Here is a 21,677-nt window from a genome sequence, read left to right on the forward strand (position 1 = left end):
CCTAAAGTCTAATTTCACATTAGTAAAGGGTTTGTTTGTCTAAAAGCATAATGTTGCATAATATACCTTGTGCGTCCAGTTCTGGAGGTTTTATAATGTAACTTTAAGAGATTAGTCATACAAGGTTAGAAGTGCCGTACATCTTTTTTTTTTGTTTCAAACCCATTTTGGGAAAATCTCAACTCAAAATGCACAAGTGTCGAGACAAAAACAACTCACTTATTGAACACTTAACATTTTGGTAATGTGTTTTTTTTTTTTCCCTATGTTTCTATGTAACAACAACATGCACATAAACAAACTCCTCATTAAGTCTGCATTCAGCTTGCGCATAGCTAGGTCGAGGATTGTGACTAAATTACATAAACCAACCAATTAATTAGCAAGCCTGCGGGTTAGAATTAAATGTTATCACAATGTAATTAACAAGACTATTTTTACACAGACCTTTTATCTAGTGTTTCCAAGGACAAACACTTTAAACACTATACAGCCTCTTGACAGTTTAGCCAGACAGCTTGATTTTACACACAATGTGTGTGTGCTTTTGTTTGCACATGTGTATTCAACATGTGAAGGAACATGTTGTGACTAACTGTGGCTGCAGGCATCAAATTTCTACTTTCTTTTAGACTCTAATTGTGTGCAATACTTTTAATTCAGTGTATTTCCCCCCTTCTGCACTCGATTCAGTTTGCCTACCTAAGCTAGAGGTAGTCGCAGAACTTTAAAGCTTTTATTTCCTTGGTAACAACTTCAGAGGTTACTGTTAACTCCACTTCACATCACAAGCAAACCATCAGTTACTGTGGATGCAAACTTCACATTTCCTGCTGTTGCTTCACGTTCTCCTTTGCTTTGGGATTCTTTAAAGGGATTCTGGACAACGTCGGAAATCCTTAACTAGGGTGTAGCTTGGCTCTAGTGAATTGCAAAATGAGTCATGAAAAATCACCCAACCAATACTGTTAATGAGCCCATGTCTCCTTTAAGATTGAAACCGTTCTCCCACAAATATCCCATGCAAGAAAAAAATCTTAATTTGACTGTAATTGCCAGGTCATGTAATAAATTCTTGTCAGTCCCCGTAGTCTGGTTCAATATTGTCTATCTGCACAGACTAGTAATGGCTCACACAACAGTCCCTGTGCTCAGGCAAAGGTCAGCTTAACAATAACAGGCCAGCCACAGACATACCAGAGGTTTATGGGTAGAAATACAAGGCGTCAGGGCACGATGGTGTATGGCCTTTCCTGGTTTGACAAGCACCTCCCGTGACCTTTTTGATCAGTTCACTTCAGAAATGCTAAGCAATTGGTTTTCCTGAGAACTGGTGGCCATGTTAATGAGTGCACAAGTGGTCGGCTTGCTTTATAGCATGCAGTGAAGAATGTTTCCTTATTAGCGTCTCCACGGGCCAGAATGTGCTTCATTATCTATTAAGGCCTGTCTCGTGCATTCTTGTGTAATGAAGATCACTGTATGGGGAAAAAATTGTGGCGGCAGAAGGGTAAGGCATACTTCTAATGAAACAGCCACTTAGAGCTGATATGACCCAGCTCATTAGTTTCCGTCCATCATTGGCAATCAGAACTTATGCATGTGTAAATAAAAGCAATCCACCTGTTAGGTCTTTCTTTTTATGGGCTGGTGTTTTGAATTAAAAGAGGCAGATAGTGAACAATAATAACTTTAAGAGACAACAGTAGAATCTAATCAGTGTTTCCATCAGTAAAAAGTATGCATATATAGTATCCAGTGCCAATACTGGAATATTTCTACAGCTGGTCATCAGAGTAATTTGATTTTCATAAATACATAAAAGAAATTAGCTTGATAGGGACCTCTCAGACTTATTATTGTTGATTTTATAGTTAAATATTCAACAATGCATCTAAGAGCTGACAATGTTTCTCAAGCACAAACTTAATTTGACATTTCTGTCTAGCAATTTGCTGTTACTTACTTGCCAGCTTCAGTATAACTTAATATTGGTGATATATCGAGCTGGATAACTTGTCAGCCTATCTCTAATTTCTTTTTTTAAAGTAGACTAAGCCTCTCTTTTAAATGCCTGTGCGTTGTTCATAGAAATGTTTGCCTCCCAAGCCCAAACCAAGATATGTTATTATGTTATTTCACTTAACTTCCAGTGAAATTACATCTTTTGCGTCATGCTTGGGTTTTAACCAACATCATATTACCACAGTTATTAGACCCCCTCCCTGCTGATTCCAGATATCTTTCCGTTAGTGTCTATGGAAGGAGTACACAAACTGCAGTGTGCATGTGTCGCAATGGCAGCGTCACAACAGCTGAGCCACGTTTCTCAGTTGTTCAGTTGGTATTTTATTTAATTCATACTTTGGTCAGGGATGTTTATTAAAGAATTAAGTTTCATCTAATGCAATTTCTCCATGTATCACTGAAGAGAGCGCTTACCCCTCTCAAACGAGGCAGCAAACATGTACCATGACTGTGGCTTTCAGCCTGGGAAGCCAGTCTTAACAGCTCTTTCCACAGAGGATGTGGGGAGGACACTGAATTCTGATGAAAAGGCACACTGCATGTAAAACCAAGCAACAGGCAGAGAAAAGAGTATGCAGAGAGAGGGACGATTCAGGAGAAAAGAAGAAAGCAGAGATACTAATACGGGGCTGAAAGTACACCGGTAAAAGTGTGTGTGCAGCCACTTAGATAAATATAACTCTGAAAACAGCGTCTGACACTAAAAGTCTCCTGAGAGTTGATGTTTTTCTTCATTTTGGGGCAGGCTGGGGCGATTCCTGCCTCCTTATTAACCGATACGAATTGGATTTTCCCTTTATCACTTAGTGTTACCCAACTTAAAATTGATAATGATGATAATAATAATAAAGGTGCCGAGATGCCCAACAGGCAGTGGCCATGGTGTGTGATTAGAAAGTGGTAGTAATTGCAAATATCAGGCCTGAGGTGGGTAGACAGCAATAAACCAAATCACTGTGGAAGAAAAATAAGGTTTGAAGACCTCTGATTTTAAATAGGCACTTAAGATGGTGACCTCTGAACTTTCTAATGGATATCAGGTGCAGGAGAGATGTTTACGCAAAAATCAATGAAGAAGCCAATTACACACTCTGAACATTGCTGAAAATCCAGGAAACGTGAAGGGAACTTTCTCAAACAAGCTTTTGCAGTTGAATAAAAGAGAGAGAGAGGGGGACAGACGGAGACCACGCTGAACGCGTCTTACCGAGTCCAACTCCGACGATGAGTCTGCCCGTCAAAAACGCCTCTTTTCCGGGGGCGGTGCTCAGTACGATCCCGCCGACGGTGAAGAAGAAGCTGGCCAGCAGTATGCACACTCTGCGCCCGAAGAGCCCGTTGAGGAAGCCGCCCAACAGGGCTGAAAGGGCGGCCGCGGCCACAGTACTTGATATGAGCACCTCCTGCCATAACGCGCTCAGGTCCAGCTCCCTCTTCAGGAGGAGCATCGCCCCGGATATCACCCCGGTGTCGTAGCCGAAGAGGAAGCCCCCCAGGGCGGAGAAGACGGCCAGAACATAGACGAAGCCGGGTGTGACATCCTGCTGGAACTGCTTACGCGCAGCCCTCTCCAGGTCCCCGGTGGTGGTGGTGGTGGTGGTGGAGGATGAGGCTGGGGCTGAGGCGCCGGCGGTGGAAGCTCCAGCGGAGGCGCCTTGGCTGCTGATGCTGGCGCTGGACGGAGCCTTGATGAGACTCCGCTCTCCCCCGTCGTTCACTTTCTTCCACCGCTCGCCCATCAGGTTGCTCATACTACGGAGGTTGTAGTCATGGTCCACCTGCTTTCGCGACATATGGGAAACACAACACAGGACAGGGGCTGCTGTGTTGTTTATAATGCGCGAAAGAAACGATGAGGAAAAAGAAACAACACAATCACCCGCTCAAGTAAATTAGCCCTCCTTATGATCGGAGTCAGCGCCTGGTCATCCAAAACCACTTCCAAGACACAACGCTGGCAGGCGAGTGAAGTTGCTCTCCAGTCTTGTGTGTGGGTCAGTGTTTCACATCCCTGTGGTCCTGATGGGAGAGTTGAAGAAGAGTGAAGAGGAAAGGTAAGATAGGAGGAGTGTAGTGGACCAGTTCGTCACGACCAGCGTCGGCGTGACGCAAAGAAATCATGTTTTGGCAGCACGATGCTGGAGTGGGGAAGGTGGATTATTTATGGTGAGGATTTCAGTCTGCTACAATGAGGCTAAAGTATGTCAGATGTGTCCAGAAAAAAAAAGAAACATGTATGTCTCACTGTTAAGTTATAGGGAAATGAAGGTGTGGCTGTCAGCTGATGTTTTTGGAAACACTGGCATTTCCTTTGTTTACATTGAACTATAAATAGTTAGATCTTTAAAATGATTCTATTTATAGACCTATATCTTTAGTTAGAATATGTCTATATATTGTTAATATTAAAACCAGCTAGACCTCATATCAACATGATTCACTGTACAACAGGCTGCTGCTGCTGCCATAATAGGGTAACAGCTGCCCCCTGCAGGTCAAGTTTTATTATTACAGCTCCATATTCCTGTAGAACACAGATCAACACAAACCCCAGGACACGTACTCAAACCTATACATTGTGCGTTTAGTAAAGGTTAAAGCATCTACCAAGCATTTGAACTTGAGACAGGAATTTATGCTGCGGTACTTTTAAGACAAGTGGTTGCACTACAGCAAGCAAACGGAAACCATTAAATGTTAAGTGCTCTAACTCTAACAGAAATGTATGTGTGGCCCCATGAAAACCCTGAACTCTGTCTTTTTCATGCTCAACCGCTATCATTTTCTACTTCCTCAATTATTGATTAAGCATAAAACACAGAAAAAGTAATATGTCGATGTGCTGCATGGCTGCAGCCTTAAGGATTGACTTGGTTGTAAATGCATTCACATATAGGATGGGTCAATATGTGGACAGTGTCGTGCACACACACAAAGAATGAGTATGGCCTGATAATGGCCAATAATTGAGCCCATTAGAGACAGGGGGGCCTCAAAGGGGCATGGTTCTATGGACATAGTGGTGCACATGGGTTTCATGATGAAAACCTATAATGTCTCAGGAAGTATCAGGACCTGAGCATGGCGTTTGTCCGTCAGTCTGGCTGCTGAGCTGTCTCTGCAACTAGTAGCCAGATTGCCTTGGCAACCCCTGATCTTTCCATCAGCACCAACAACAGAAAAACATTTCTACATGATCATATCCACAAAGAAGGACAACCAGAAAAAGAACTGTTTATAAATGAGAAGCGGCCCAGTGAAAGGTCTGAACGTGTGCTGTGATTGGAAGAATGGTACGAAGAATGGGTTGTAAGACATAGGAGAGTTTGGAGACCCTTTAGGGACATTGGAAAAATAAGCTCATCATTCATTTTATCAGTTATATATACTTATACATTACATCATTGTGTAAATCTTGAATTAAAAGGGCTGATGTGCAGCACTACAAAAGCATATCGAAAAAAAATGTGTCGGGCAAGCCACGGTATAACATTACAGGAAGAAAGCAGAGGCTTAGGAGAATGAATGGATACTTTTTATAGTTACAGGTTATTTTTAGTTATATGCAGGTGAATTAAACAAATAAAAGATTTAAATTGAAACACCTAATATCTACCCTGGCAGCTGCTGGGCATTGAATCTCATGCTTAATGGAGCCAGCTGACGTGTTGTGAAGTTACTCGATCCTTTCACTGATTTAGGCACTTTGACTCCGTTTGCATCTCTCTCAATTAAACATGTTGCATGAAAAGAAATGTCAAAAGCTGCACAATGGATCATTGTGTGTGCGTGTGGGTGTGTGGTTCTTTTCCTCAGCTCTCAAATTGAAAATTAACCCACCATATCCTGCAGTAGACATTTTTCTGGCTTAATTTCTCATCAGAATACCTCTTTGTTCTTAATGCAGGACTTAATATTTTACCAATTAAAGGTGCAGCTGGTGACCCTGTGACACTCTTTGGACATTTACCTAATATTTACTCAGGAATTGGTGGTGTATGAAATAAGTTCGCTGTGTTTACAGTCTGATTTGTCAAAGCTATTGTGCCGGGAAACATGGGGTGTAGAGAAATTAGAGGGCAGGTTCGAGTTTCAAACAGCTTTATCAATTGTTCTGATGTGCATCCATTCGTGTGTGAGTTCCCGGGTTTTCTGAACCTTTTGCAAATTGAGATCTCGCATTGTCCCTCACACACACATGCACACCATCAAGATTTCCCACAGGAGTAGATTTCAGACCCACTGTTGTTAAACCATCCAAAAAAAGAAAAGGATTTGTGTAACTTTAAAAAATGCAACGTGATAAGCAGGATGTGCTAAGCTCATTTTCGAGCATTGTGCGGATTGTTTCCGTGTTTCTGCTTATTTACCATGCAGTTGAATGTTTAATCGGATTTTTTGTTTCCTGGTGGTTTCAGTGAACTATGTGTGTGTGCATGTGTGAGTTTGCACATTTATGTGTCTGGGCTGGATCTTAGCCAATTCTCTCTATGGACGCTGCTTATATAAGCCACTGGGCTGTTTGTGCACGTAGTCCTGGTTTCACCTGTTCTCCTGGAGCAAGGGTGCACAAGGCATCATGACCTCACAGCGATGGATGCTGGCTGTCTGCTTCTCACTGGCCTCAGGTACCACACCAGGTTTTATTTAAATCCTTGAAATATGAATAGATTCTTTAAGAGGAAAAGACGACAACGGGTCGACGGGGTTGCAATATGTACAGTATATTTTATAAAAAACTATATACATTATGTAAGTTTTTGTCTAATGCATTATTATCCACATGTTTACTTGTTATGATGAATGTCTACTTTCTCTGTGACACTGTATTTCTCTCTTAGTTTTAGGGAGAAGCGAATCCGTCACAAGAGACACTCTGAAATGTGAGTGGAAGTTAATCAGTGTTGGATATTGATCAGTAAATGATTTACATTTTGTAGAAAATATAACATTTTGTTTCTTCATTTTACATTAATAATCTTTAAAAAAAATCCATGTTATTTTGTAAATTAATTAGTTCCCTTTTTATATGAACTCATCCATTCTGAACTGCCAACAACAATCAATTAATGGACTTTTGTTGTGATTAGACACTTGCAGGACATTCGGCAGTGGGATTGTCCAGCCTTTCAATGGTTCAAGTTATTATGTACGATCCAACTGCCCTTTCACCCTCACCCGCTTCACCCACAACCGGGTCGAATGTGACATCACAATGCGGCGAGGGGACAGCGGTCTGCTGGTCCAAGTGGAGATTATCATCAATAAAATCAGAACAGTACTGCAGAATGGAAGTGTCCTGGTGGAGAAGACGAGGTCTGGCCCCGAATGTTCTATCGACACAAAACCTTAAATGTACAATCATGAAAATCCAGGTTATTTATCTGATATCTGTGTATGTTCATTTGTTGCCAGTGTTTCCCTTCCTTACGACCACACCTATCAGCATGTGTTTCAGTACGGCATCTACACTAAACTGAGGAGCTTGCTGCTTCCTCTGTCTGTCACCTGGCACAATGTACCTGGAGGAATAGACACTTTATGGGTAAGGGGATGGGCACAGGAGAGCATATACAACGTCACTGGAATATTTACAGCTACTTTAGGACTTTAGAGCTTCACCTCATCCAATGCTGTTTTATTGCTTGCTGTTAAGGTGGAGCTGGATCAGGAGCTGAGCACTGATATGACTGGATTGTGCGGACAATACAATGTCTCAGGTATGATAGCCAAACTAGTATTTGTATTCTAGCAGTAGTGCTACAGGGTAACATTTTCTAATTTTATAATAAAATAAAAAACAGCAGCAATATTAAGGGGAGCTGTGCCTGTTGTCTGTCCTCACTTTATCCTGAATATAGTTAGTAGGTTTTGTTGACTGAGCCTAAATATTATAAGGTTCTTGTGATGTAAAACCTGAGGATGTGTGCTTATACTTTGGTCTAAGAATGTACCCTTTTCTACACTTAGGCAACAAACAGCAGCTGATTGCACAGAGTGTCCTCACTGACGACACATGTCAAACTCGGGATCCCGTCTCCACTATAAATTCAGTAAGTTGACTTGTACAATTACTGTTTCAGTGAAAATGCAACAGAGGACTTTGTTCTGGTGGTGCATATGCACTTTCTTTGGGGTTTTATCACTCACTGAACTGAACTAGGAAACAATAAACACAATTTAAAGTGTCATTGATGGTACTGACTCTTTAGGTAATTGTAGTGAGCGTGGGAGAGCAGATGATTTTGCCTGAACTTTAAATTGCCGGTCCCTATCTGTCATATTTTTTAGTTGATTTGCATTTCTTGGTGTGGGTCAATTCAAGTCTGCCTTAAAAGTGAACACCAGTAGACCTTCATTTAAACATCACCTCACTCTATGCCATTAGTCCTCGTTCCAGATGTTCAGATGGTTTTTCTGACAATATTTGCAGACATGCCGACAGTTCCTTTCAATGGCCTTGGATTGTCTGCAAACCAGGACGCCTCTTTACATCCAGCTCTGTGAAGAAAACATTTACAACTATGGAAACAGCAAATACATCGGCTGCGCTTTCTTCAAAGAAGTTGTCCAGCTGTGTGGGAACACAAGCTATGTCTGGAGCACATGGAGAACTGTAACCAGATGCGGTTAGTGACCTTTCATCAATATACGTTAAAACAATTACCTTTAGTTTTAAATTATTATTTTCCTTGTATTTATAATTTTTTTAAACAAAAACACTTGATTATCTCTTTCTGTGGATGACTGCAGTTCCACCGACTTGTCCTGGAGACCTGGTTTATGTAGAACAGGGTCCTGCCTTTGTCCCCAGCTGTTCCAATCCAAGCCCTAGACTAACCAACCAGGATCTCACCAGCTCCTGCGTCTGCCCAAGGGGTGAGGTGTAATTGTATAATTTAGTTCTTCGCTTGGTAAGCCTATTTAGCGGCTTGTTAATGCTGTACTGAACTTTGTGTGTAGGTACGGTGCTTAATGACCGTGCAGATGCTGTCCACTGTGTGAATGCATCCAGCTGCCCCTGTGTGTTTAGTGGTAGGAACTATAGAACCGGAGACGTACACAAAACCAAGTGTCAGTCATGGTAAGTAGGCAGAATAAGCTTTTCACACTAATGGAGTGCTCATGAATTTCAGTGTGGAAAGTTTAAAATTTAAATGTCATTCTCCTTTCTGTTCTCAGTTTGTGTGATGGTGGTAGGTGGCATTGCTCTGAGAACACCTGCCCCACCAGATGTCTCATTGAAGGCCAGTTTGTGACAACATTTGATGGAAAACAATATGTCATCCCTGGAAAATGTACATATGTGGCATCACAGGTACATTTTTCCAAAATTCCTATATTTAATATTCACCAACCCAAGTTATCTTCTTGCGATGCTGACTCCTCTTTTTAAATCCCCTCTTTTAAGGGTCTCAACTGGACGATATCTATTCAGTTTTCTGAAAGGGAAGCGTCTCTGAAAACAGTTGTTCTCCAGCTTTTTCAGGTACAGTCTTTTTATGACAAGAGAACCTATCAAACAAATGTCAAATAAGAGAAACATACTTATATAAATGTTCTTTGGGGTTTTCAGGAAAAATTTACATTCGCATACAACAGTGTTAAAGTGGGAGAGGAGGAGATCGTTGAACTCTATCAGTCCGGTAAGAAGAAGAAATTGGGGAAAACAAACAAAACAAACACGCTGTTTCAGTGAAATGTAACTAGGTGTTGTACATTTTATTTACTATGTTAAAATGTCCTCACTGGTAGTTTTTTTAAGTCATCTATAAAGGTTTAATTGCTCATCCACTGAGGCCCTTATTTTTCTCTGCCACCTTCAGACAACGCCCTGGTTTTCTGGCAGTCGTCCATGTACGTCCTGGTCCAGACATCTTTTGGTATGAAGCTTCAAGTCCAGATGTCTCCTGAAATCCAGCTATATATCACTCCACCCAAAAGCTACATTGGCATGATCTCAGGTTAGGAACTGCAAACACACAAGTCAAATATATTGATTTGGGTAGTTTCTGATTCACTTTCATTATGACCTTTAACTTTGTATGAGCTCTCGTGCTTTGCGATTACAGTCAGCCTGTTTTATCAGGTCTTTGTGGCAACAACAACAATGACACAACAGACGACTTCACCACCAGCAGTGGGATTACGGAGAACTCACCTCAACCTTTTGCTTTGTCCTGGAGTGTGGGCACTTGTGCAGTGAACATACCGCCCACATGCAGCAACAGAGACAATGGTACCAATGAATGGCAAAGATCTACCTGTAGAGGAGTGATTATTTTTGAGCTCCAAGTGGTTTTGCAAATACATACCATTATCTTAATATGTATCTTTGCAGAAATATTTGCTGATGAAAAGTGCTCTGTGTTGAACAACCCAACTGGGATATTTGCTGAGTGCCATAGTCATATCACAGCTGATCAATACCACACCGTAAGACTTCTACAATCTAATCAAAATCTTGATGAGCAATTAACTGACAATGGGATACCAATGATGGATTTTGCTAACGTAAAATGAATTTTTACTTTCAGGCATGCATCCAAAGAACGTGTAACTGTGGCAGCAGTCTGCAGCAGTGCTTGTGTGTGGCTCTTGGCAGTTATGCCAAAGCCTGCTCCAGTCTGGGTGTTGTAATTGGTGACTGGAGGAAAGCTACCAACTGCAGTGAGTTAAAATTTAATAAATTAGCAAATAAATGAACAGGCAATGCAAAGCCTAAATTAGATAATACAATGAAATTCTGTTCATCATAATGTTGCATCGCAGCTATGCAATGCCAAAAAAACCAAGAATTCTCCTACAACGTTCGGGGCTGCAACCATACGTGCCGTTCCCTGTCTGGCCCTGACCCTCGCTGTGGGTTGGATGATAATCCGGTGGAGGGCTGTGGCTGTCCAGAAGGAACCCACCTGAACCAAGGAGGTATCTGCAGCTCAAAGGCCGAGTGTGTGTGCCACCACCATGGTAGCACAACGCCACCGGGACCTGTTTTCATTGACGGACGACAGTGGTGAGTTGATCATTGCATACAACCTTTTCTCACACCCTTTATATTAACATTACACATCTTGCTTTTATAAGTAGGAGAAATAGCACAGGTGATTCAGGTTTTATATCTCAAACCCCATGTTGTGTCTTCTAAAGCCTCTGTGAGAATGGAGAACTTCACTGTTCCAAGGATTGTGGTAAATAAGTGTTTTGTTTTTTTTATTATAAATTATAATGTGTTTATGTGTTAATGCTGGGTCAGAGAATTGACTACTTACTTACTTTGATTAAGTCAAGTTTCTTATTGAAAGTGTTTATCTGTATCAAATGTAGTTGGGACACTAATACTTCATGTATTTATTGTTAATATTGTTTGCATCAGGATGCACAAATGGGAAGGTTTGTGTTCACTGCTTGGAGAACCCAGTTGACACCTCTCGGAAAACCTGTGACAGTCTGAGCAAACCATTGGTAGGTGAACACTGTATTTTTTATATATGGCCTTATTCATGTTTTAATTTTATTATATTCTTTCGTTTTTTTTGATGTGATAGATTAAGGGTGGCTGATTTTGTTTTGCACATTGCAATACTTGAACTTCTGTCACCTATTTACAAAAAAGAAAAACTCCTTTGGTGTGATCTGCAGGGTGGCAGCATGACCTGTGACAGTGGCTGTTACTGCCCAAATGACCAGTTTGAGGACCACCACGGAAACTGCGTTTCTCTGAACAACTGCACCTGCGTGTATGGTGGCAAAGTGTTCAGCCCAGGACAGCAAGTGAAAACCAAGTGCAAAACATGGTAACACCTGCATCTTTGGTGTTATTAGTTTAAAAAGTTGTATTAGTTCAAAAACTAAAATTGTTAAATTACTCTGTCTCACAGTGTCTGCGGTCAGGGCCAGTGGCACTGCAATGACGAGCCATGTCCTGGGAAGTGTCAAGTGTATGGAAATGGCCATTATCAGACCTTTGACTCTAAGTGGTATCGCTTTGATGGACATTGTCAGTACACACTTGTAGAGGTGAGCTCAAGCATGAATGTTTTTTCATTATTTGTTCATAATCAATAACTAATTAACTTTAACAAGTGAAGAAACAGAATTTAGGCTGCTGCTGTTCAGTAACAGTAACTGACCCCCGTTAAACTGTCTTCTAGCCACCTTTAATAACGTGACTTTTTAAAATATTGTTTATGGTTTCAGGACTATTGTGGGAATAGAAATGGCTCTTTCTCAGTCAGAGTAGAGAGCGTACCCTGCTGTGATGAGGCCCTGACCTGCTCTCGCTCCATCATCTTGGACCTGCAGGTGGGTGATTCTTTGCGTCATTTCAGATGTTTCTTTACAAATCTACTCAGCTACTGGCTATCACACTATCTACTGACTTGTTGTACATTCATCTCATCACTTTCAGTGATGAGTAAACTAGGGTTTAGTTTTATGGAAAAGTAGTGGTAAAGTCAGTAATATATTAATCTGTTCATCAAAGCATTTGTCTTGACCCTTGAAGGGTGAAGTCACCCTGACACTGAGCGACATGAGAGTGACCAGACGCCTCCAAAGAAACGTGACTCTGCAAGACAATTCACTTTACACCACGCGCACTATCGGACTCTACGTGGTAATCTCAGTGCCAAGCAGAGGGATAACTCTCATCTGGGACAAACACACCAGGCTCACTGTAGAGCTGCATTCACACTGGAGGGTGAGTGATGGAGATCATTTACTATTTCGTGCGACGTTGTGTTCCTCATTGTAAAACTGTTTTTCCAGGAAACCCTTTGATTGTTGATTCTCATGATAGGTATAATCTTCATCTATAAGCTTCATTCTTTTAACATCACGTCTCTTGTAGAACCAAGTATGTGGCCTTTGTGGGAATTTTGACTCCAATGAGATAAATGATCTACAATTAAGTGGTGCAGCAGGTAAATTAGCTTTCTTATAGCTTTATGATGCAGTAAACTTTCATCACTGTAGTCTACATAACACCAAGCATCTGTTTTAGGGGTGTCCAGTCCTGTGCTCTTTGCTAACAGCTGGAAGGCCTTAACTTCTCCTTGCTCGGATGTGACCACTGAGATTTTTCCGTGTGAACGCAACTCGTACTGCTCAGCCTGGGCCCAGCGGCGCTGTATGATTATTACAGGAGACACCTTCAAAGACTGTCACTTAAAAGTATGAGTTATACAAAGAATACAACTTCTACTGCGATAAAATGCTGTGCAGTATCTTTTTGTAGTGATGGAAATCAGCTAATTCCTCAGTCAGTAGACATGTTAGTAAAAACCCTTTTATGCTGGATGTTCTACTATGTTTAGGTGGACCCAGTGCCCTACTACCAAGCCTGTGTGCAGGAGTCCTGCTCCTGTCAGTTTGAAGGGAAGTTTCTGGGCTTCTGCACAGCAGTGGCAGCTTATGCAGAGGCCTGCAGTGAACTGGATGTGTGTGTCAAATGGAGAACACCTGATTTGTGTCGTAAGTTAAGACACATGTAACGTTCTTAATTGTGTGGCTTTCTCAATAGTTACATGGAGATAATTATAAAGCTGTGTGATAATTCCAAATTTAGCGGTCTACTGTGACTACTACAATGAGCAGGGCCAGTGTACCTGGCACTATGAAGCCTGTGGTGATATACTTACGTGCAGCAAAGACAATTACTTCACTCACAAGCTGGAAGGTAACTAGACTTTCTCAGTTGAATTCAAATAGAACAGCAAACTCTTAACATTAACCCCAACCTGCTGAAATAAACACTGTTATTGTTCTTGGAAAAGGCTGCTACCCAAGATGCCCAAAAGATGCACCATACTATGATGAAAATACTGGTAAATGCACCAAATTGAGCGAGTGCACCTGCTATTTTAATGACACTATCATTCAACCTGGGACAGTGGTGATGGTACAGTCTAATGATTGGTAAGTGAACTGATTAAACTGTATACAGTATATTTACAGTTTAACAGTATGAAGTAACTTAACTTTAGTCATCACATTCATAATTGGATATTTCTTACTTGTGTACAATCTTTTTCAGCCCCTGTGAGAATGGAACAATTAAATGCCGTAAGTATGAATTAAAGTCATCTACTAATGACAAAATATGAAATAGAGCTGACTCTGTGTGTTATAGTGTTTACAAAGCCTGAAACATACTACCATCTCTACTCCAACAGCACCTCCACCACTTCCACCTCCCTCACCCTCAACTAAATCTGTCCCTATACCTCCATCCACCACACCTGCTGTACCTACTACTGTATCTACCACTGAAACAAGTGTGCCGTCCACTAAACCAACTACAAGTATCTCACCAACAGAGACACGGTCAACCATGCCATCCACTACCTCTCCAACCATTACCACTATCTCATCTACCACTAAAAGACTTTCAACTACACCCACTGCAAGCTCACCCATTACATCACCTACGACTGGAATGACCACCAGCACTACATCAACTGCTTCACCTACCACAGAAACAGTTGTGCTTCCCACGACACAAACAAATGCAACTGAACTACCTGCAGATACAACATGGTCAACAATGTCTTCCACCACCTCTACACCAACAACAACATCTACCACCAGTGTCTCATTTACCACTGAAGCATGGTCAACAATGTCTTCCGCCACCTCTACACCAACAACAACATCTACTACCAGTGTCTCACCTACCACTGAAGCATGGTCAACAGCGTCTTCCACCACCTCTACACCAACAACATCTACTACCAGCGTCTCATCTACCACTGAAGCATGGTCAACAATGTCTTCCACCACCTCTACACCAACAACAACATCTACTACCAGTGTCTCATTTACCACTGAAGCATGGTCAACAATGTCTTCCACCACCTCTACACCAACAATATCTACTACCAGTGTCTCATCTACCACTGAAGCATGGTCAACAATGTCTTCCGCCACCTCTACACCAACAACAACATCTACTACCAGTGTCTCACCTACCACTGAAGCATGGTCAACAATGTCTTCCACCACCTCTACACCAACAACAACTACTACCAGTGTCTCACCTACCACTGAAGCATGGTCAACAACGTCTTCCACCACCCCTACAACAATGACTACAACCTCAGAGATCCCTACAGAACTCTATAACACTACATCAGTCACTACCAGCTCACCCACCACATCATCTACAACTACAATGACAACTGCCGCCTCGACGGAACCTACAACTATAACAAATACCACTGAATTCACCACAGAGGCCACTGCTCAAACAGAGTTAGCAACATCTGTAGCTACTGACACTGTACCTTCAACTTCATACACTCAGAGTACTTCATTCACTAATGCTACAACAACGTGGAGGACAGAATCACAGCCCCCAGAGACAGCCACAGAGCGAACAACAACACTGTCCACTGAAACATTTACCACTGCTACGACCACACAACCTACGACCACCACTACAGAATCAACAACAACAACTTATATTCCAACATCACTGATGCCATCTACTATCACCAGCACAACTCCAATGTCTACTAATACAGTATTTACCAGCACAACATCCACCACTGAACTGACAACCTCTGGAGAGCCAACCATAAACATGACAAGTACATCAACAGAGGAAACATACCACACCTCAGAGGCCACAACTTTCAGTACAGAGACAACAATTCCTGAAGTTGTGACAGGACCACCACCAACTGAGCGCTCCTCTCCCCAGGGTGTGTACCATATATTTGTTCTATATATATTAGTTTGTACCCTAGCAATCAATTGCTTAGATGACCTAAACAATGTTTTTGTCTTTATGTGCGGTTACTACACCAGTGTGCAATGAATGCACAGACCTGAAGATGAAAAAAAGCTGGCTTTGTGATGAGACATGGATAGAAGACTGTTTCAATAAGACCTGCAGAAATGGGAGGATAGAGTTGACCCCTGTAGTTTGTCCAGAGTCTTCAGTTCCTACCTGCCCCAGGGGTCAGATCACAAAAGTGTCAGATGGGTGCTGTGAAACATTGAAATGTGACTGTAAGTGTTTCCTCCTTCATCCTAGAGCTGCATAAAATAATAGTGATATTATGTATTTGAGAAATGATTGTTCGTAAATCTATTTATAGATTGTTTTGTGTTGTTGTTTTATGTCCGTCTCTACTCAAATTACCTCATACTGTATACTTCCCTATACCCTCTATAGGTCGCTGTGAGTTATATGGGGACCCCCACTACATCTCTTTCCAAGGTGTACCCTTTGATTTCCTAGATGATTGCACCTATATCCTAGTAGAGGAGCAGTCCCTACGTCATAATCTGACCATTGCTGTGGATAACTACTACTGTGTGCCGGGCCTCCAGGGCTCCTGTGCTAAAGGCCTCATTCTGCAATATCAAAGCAATATAGCAACCCTTACTATCAACCCAGATATGTTTGTGGTTCAGGTAAAATGCAATATAACTTTTATATTTCAACTTTTAAGACTGAAACTGTTGGTTTGATACTGATCTATTCTGCTTTAGGCCAATCTGAACAATGTGACCATACAGCCACCATATGAGGAGCATGGGTTTAGGTTTGAGACCACAGGGTACATGGTGTCCATCTATCTCCCAGAGGTCCGCTCTTATGTCTCCCTCAGCCCGTCGTATACACTGGTGGTCAATCTTGCTATGGAGCACTTTGTCAACAACACTCAAGGACAATGTGGTGGGTGGTGCATTGAAAATAAGTGTACACAGGTGTAGTCAAGGTGCATTCATTCTCTTAAGGCCAATGATGCTGACCAAGTCAAATGTAGTCACTCTTCTGACTGTTCAATGCAGAGCTTGAAATCTGTGTTTATATTAAATAAATGTTATATAGGTTTATGAAACATCACACAACATGTCTTCTCTCCAGGAGTATGTGGTGGCGGATCATGTATCCGTAGAGGTGGGCAGGTCGAGGCCGACGATTGCTGTGATAAGACGGCTTACGATTGGGTGTACACAGACCCTCTGAAACCAGTCTGTGATTCTGCACCAAGAAATATATCCTGTCATCCTCCTGATATATCTCCTACAACCACCACCAGCCCCTGCCCTGCGAACCCACTGTGTGATCTCCTGCACCACCCGTAAGCTTCTCACACAAAAACACACACTCTACATAGCCAATGGACAACAACGAACTAGGGACAACTTCCCTAGACAATGAGTATATCTATTTACTAGTGAACATGCTTTATAATTATGCTAAACGTTGAATGTCTTCTGTTTCTTCAGAGTCTTTTCAGGATGCACGGGTACTGTGAACCTGCACCTTAAAAAGAAGAATTGTGAGTTTGATTCATGCACGAAGCCTGAACGTGCTTGCTCTTCTCTGGAGCAAGCTGCTGAGGAATGCAAGAAAGCTGGTATCTGCATTGATTGGCGAAGCCTGACAAATGGAACCTGTGGTATGTTCCTTTAATTGATTTATATAACATTTCACTCAATAATGAATTATTACCTTTATGTCTTTGCACACATTTCTGTTTTTTATGGATCTGGCTGTAATGAGGTTTTGATGCCTTACTCTCCCTCTCTCTTTAACTTATATTTAATAATTATAATAACTTTAGTAATAACTTAATAACTTCATATTTCAGATGTGACATGTCCAACAGGACTGGTTTACAGGGAATGTCAGAGCAAACTGGATGACTTCTGCTATGGAGGGTTTGGAAACTTCACTTTTACAAATCTAGTCCTTACAGTACAGTACAGTACAGTACAGTACAGTACAGTACAGTACAGTATTTATTTTCCATCTTACTAAAAACCCAAATAATCAAGATTGTGATTACTTCGATTCTCACCTTTCTTCTGGTTTGCCTCTACAGGGTGCGTTATCCGGGGGCCTTCCTCGACAACAACAGTACAGGTTGTTTTTGTCCCAGCGGCCTTTTCAGAGCAGGAAATCACTCAGCCATCTGTGTGAATGAGTGTTCATGTGAGTAATATGGTCCGTAAGGATGTCACTGAGTTTAAACTCTTTTTCAGTCTAGTTGCAACTTCTTTTCTTTTTAACCCACAGATTGTAAGGGGCCACTTGGAGAGCCCAGACTGGTAAGGACTGTTGTCTCATCAATGCAAAAATAAGTTCTGCAGCTACAACTTTAGATTTAAGACATAACTCTGTAACGCTCCTCTAGCCTGGTGAGGTGTGGCAGTCCAACTGCAACCTGTGTACGTGCAACAACCAGACTCGGACAGAGGAGTGTTATCCAAAACCCCCTGAGCCAGCTCCTGTCTGCGGCCCCAATGCAATTTTGGTAAACACCTCTTGCTGCGGTGATCAGACATGTGGTAAGTACTGGCATTTTATGATATTAAAAATTATTATCAGTGTACAGTACTATCTGACATCTCACTTACCTATTGTGTTGTTTTTCAGTTGAGAAGACCTGTAGCTATAATGACAAAACATATAAGGTATGCTATGTGGGATCCCATGACTATACAGTAAATACATATTTATGGAAAAGGTTTTTTTGTCTCCCTTAGAGCCCAAATTGATATTGGACTGAAATTATTCAAAGGTACAATATAATATCTTGTCATCACATCTGTCTTTGTGTGTAGGTGGGAGATAAATGGAAAGATGCCGCTCATCCCTGCATGTCATTCAGCTGCAGCACAGAGGGCATTCAGACTGAGACTAAAGTTTGCCCCAAAGAAAACTGTCGTGAGGTACAGCCTGCACAGTAATACTGCAACTGTGACAATTTATAATCCTTATCAAACTAATACTAAAACTAATAAATCAAGTTTCCATGGAATGTACATAATTAAAAAAACTAAAAAAGTCAAAAAGAAATGTTTATGCTGCATGTGCTGGAACTGGCAAACAATAAGCAGAAGAACAGCAAACTGACCATATACTGTTGTGGATTTGTTCTCCAGGAGGACAGGAATTGGGATAACCAGCACTGCTGCTTTACATGTAAGTTGAGAATCAATGAAATGCTTATTGATTTAAAGCACATTACACTTTTTGTGTCTTGAATTTTGACCTTTCAACCTTTGACCTTCTTGCATTAAAAAAAAAACAAAGAACAGGACATTTATTGATCAGCTGAGCATTAACTGCATTGACTTATTTGACATGGGAGTTGAGGGGATATTGAAAAGAAAAAAAAAAGGTGACAATACTCAACAGTAGTCCTACGCTGTCAATACTGTCATGCTATGTGTTGTACAACTGAGCAGCCATAAACCTTGTCCGCCATACCATAACTCTGAAACCTAGGTAACCAGAGCTGTGCTCCCAAGATGTCCAGCCTGAACCTCACCATAGACAACTGCACCGCTGTTGTACAGATGCCTGTATGTGAGGGTGGGTGTGTGCCTCAGCACAGGTGAGAAGAGATCAAGCTCTAAGTGCTCAAAGCAAATTAAGCATAATTAGGTTCTTAATGTTCATACCAAGTGTAATTATTTGTTTCCTGAAAGACTGATTAAGTATAACCGTTTTTTTCTCCACCTACATTCCCTGTTTCTTTCTTCCCTCCAGGGTGGTGTTAAGTGGTGACCTACAGGTGGAGCAGAAGAGCAGATGCTGTCAGGAGCAGAGCTCCGACAGAAGATTTGTGACAGTGCACTGCTCTGACCTCACCACCAGACTCTACAGCTACAGGCACATCACCAGCTGTGAGTGCAGAGCCTGTAGTATACTGCGCTGAAAGGTACACACAGCCCACACCAAAGAATAAAGAGACAATAAAGAGTTAAGAATAAACTACTTTGTATTGGCTCAAACTCTAATGTATTAACGTTGATTAAATGATTAAATCAGCATATGTTTGGTAAACATATGTAAAGTAATTACTGTATCTGTTTTACATTAAATAAAGTGAATGATTTACTAATCACCTAACTTTGTAGCATTCATTTTCTTTTTCTACAACCTCATTACCATGTCTCCTTATTTCTCTTCTATTCACCCTATTGTCAGCCACTCTACTCTAGCTTTGATCTCTTCTATTTGCATGCTAACGATGTGTCTGAGGGTCATTTCTCTCCAATGGCAAAAAACATTACTTCTCAATTGTGTCATCTAGCAGATGCAGTAGTTTGGTTTTTATTTGTGCAGGTTTTAAAATGCTCTATCTGTCTGAGATATCGGCTTCCCCCCAAAACAAAGCTGTGCTGCTCACAGAAATGAAATTGATACGCCTGCTGTTCAATTAGGCTGTTGTTTTCGAAGAGTGTTCCAGCAGAGGAAGAGGCTTTCTCCTCTTGGACAAATTCGTTTTTGTAACACTGGGTGCTTCCTGTGGCTGATCAAAGCCTTCCTGTCCTATTGAGAGCCCCTAACAATGGCTTTCTCTGAACAGACACCTGATCAGACAAAGCATCGAAGATATGCATTATAAATACATATGATTTGATTCTGTTTAAGTAGATAATTGTTTGCTAAGACTTCCTTAGTGTTATGCCCCCTCAGGGCTTTGCTATCTGTTTACCCCTTTGAGGGGTTTCTAATTACTGTGAAACAGTGTTTGAAGGTATAAGATGGTGCAGGGCGGCTTTTGTGTGAAGTTCACTTTCTTAAGAAGTAGCAGAAGACTCTTTGTTTGCCACAGACTGTAACCCAAGGCCGCTCCCTTGTTGGCTCACCAGCTGGACCATTAGATCGCAATGCAATCAGATGAAAACAAATCTGAAATGCTGCAGAACACGTTTTTATGTGGTGTTTGGTTCTTCTCCTCAGCTCTCAAATTGAACAATAACTAACTACATCCTGGTTCTTGCAGCCAGATCGCGTATCGAGCGGCATTTTTCAATGGTTTGTCATCTTTCGTTAAGATGGAAGGCATTGTCTGGTTCACTGGTGTTTTCCTAAAGCAAATATCCCTCTTTGTTCATAACACAGTGTTCGATATTTTATGTATTAGAGGTTAAATACATATTAACCAGATATTTTCATTTCTGGCAGCTACTGCATCAGGAGACACACATACACACACAAATCTCACTTCACCTCCAACTCCTCACTGCCATGGCATTAAACTCAAACTGGCGATTGTCTGTCTCGGTCACACTCCTACGTCCTTCCCTCCTTCGTATTTTCCCTCTCTCCTTTCCTCCCGCCTGTGTCTCGATCCACAGCAGCAGGGTGGTTTTGACCTGCAGGTGGAGCAGAGGAGCAGATGCTTTCAGGATCAGAGCTAAGAGAGGGGATCAGTGACCCTGACATGCTTCAACCACACTGGCCGACACAACGGGTGGAGCTGGTGTTACTGTTGCAGCTGCAATGTTGAAATATTCTCTAAACCTTCTTAATTGTGATGACTTTTAGATGTCAAATTCAAATGTCAAATATTTACAATGAAAATCTTCCATATGTTGTCTAACAGTGAGAAAGCCATTGTTAGGGTCCATCAATAGGACAGGAAGACTTTGATCAGGACTAGGAAACACCCAGTCTTACAAAAGCTGAAATTGTCCAGCAGAGGAAAGCATTTCACTCTTTGAAAACAACAAACTAACAGAAACAGCGGGCTTGTAAAATAAGCTTTGGCCAGGTTCACGCTGCTGCTGTTTGTTGTGTGTTCAAAAGGATGGATACTTAGGAGGCTTATGAAGTTCACAGGGGAGGATGTGTTTTTGCATTCAGTGAATCGCGGAAGCTTCCGGTGCTC

At 41.6% G+C, this 21,677-nt stretch overlaps 2 protein-coding genes across 2 annotated transcripts in view; one reads left to right on the top strand and one right to left on the bottom strand.

Moving 5' to 3' along the window:
• Positions 1-4,009, bottom strand: part of LOC113164549 (proton myo-inositol cotransporter) — a 37,785-nt gene extending 33,776 nt beyond the window's left edge. The window contains exon 1 of the mRNA XM_026363893.1: positions 3,236-4,009. Coding sequence (XP_026219678.1) covers positions 3,236-3,821 — 586 coding nt within the window. The 5' untranslated portion in view covers positions 3,822-4,009. The remainder of the gene's footprint in view (positions 1-3,235) is intronic.
• A 2,571-nt stretch (positions 4,010-6,580) lies between these two features.
• LOC113163841 (mucin-5B-like) lies at positions 6,581-21,649 on the top strand. Its single transcript, XM_026362851.1, has 44 exons — positions 6,581-6,656; positions 6,870-6,911; positions 7,119-7,344; positions 7,444-7,573; positions 7,685-7,748; positions 7,999-8,081; positions 8,462-8,657; positions 8,782-8,907; positions 8,992-9,112; positions 9,211-9,346; positions 9,440-9,517; positions 9,605-9,674; positions 9,855-9,992; positions 10,118-10,267; positions 10,370-10,464; positions 10,566-10,698; positions 10,801-11,044; positions 11,179-11,219; positions 11,405-11,493; positions 11,671-11,825; positions 11,910-12,048; positions 12,229-12,333; positions 12,536-12,730; positions 12,881-12,953; positions 13,034-13,203; positions 13,347-13,503; positions 13,598-13,708; positions 13,806-13,947; positions 14,066-14,094; positions 14,205-15,734; positions 15,841-16,044; positions 16,211-16,452; positions 16,531-16,717; positions 16,910-17,126; positions 17,275-17,447; positions 17,640-17,709; positions 17,874-17,983; positions 18,068-18,099; positions 18,186-18,339; positions 18,428-18,465; positions 18,616-18,723; positions 18,937-18,976; positions 19,283-19,391; positions 19,547-21,649. The coding sequence occupies exons 1-44, from the start codon at positions 6,608-6,610 to the stop codon at positions 19,713-19,715; spliced, it is 6,870 nt and encodes a 2,289-aa protein (XP_026218636.1). The 5' UTR covers positions 6,581-6,607; the 3' UTR covers positions 19,716-21,649.
• Positions 21,650-21,677: the final 28 nt, after the last annotated feature.

This window comes from Anabas testudineus, chromosome 23 (assembly GCF_900324465.2).
Source record: "Anabas testudineus chromosome 23, fAnaTes1.2, whole genome shotgun sequence".
NCBI lineage: Eukaryota > Metazoa > Chordata > Actinopteri > Anabantiformes > Anabantidae > Anabas > Anabas testudineus.

Bases quoted from the DNA above. Each gene is read 5' to 3' on its own strand.
- LOC113163841 (XM_026362851.1), top strand. From the start codon at position 6,608: ATGACCTCACAGCGATGGATGCTGGCTGTCTGCTTCTCACTGGCCTCA. The intron at 14,095-14,204 runs GTAAGTATGAAT...CTACTCCAACAG, and splicing joins GAATGGAACAATTAAATGCC to CACCTCCACCACTTCCACCT. The intron at 19,392-19,546 runs GTGAGAAGAGAT...TCTTCCCTCCAG, and splicing joins GGGTGTGTGCCTCAGCACAG to GGTGGTGTTAAGTGGTGACC.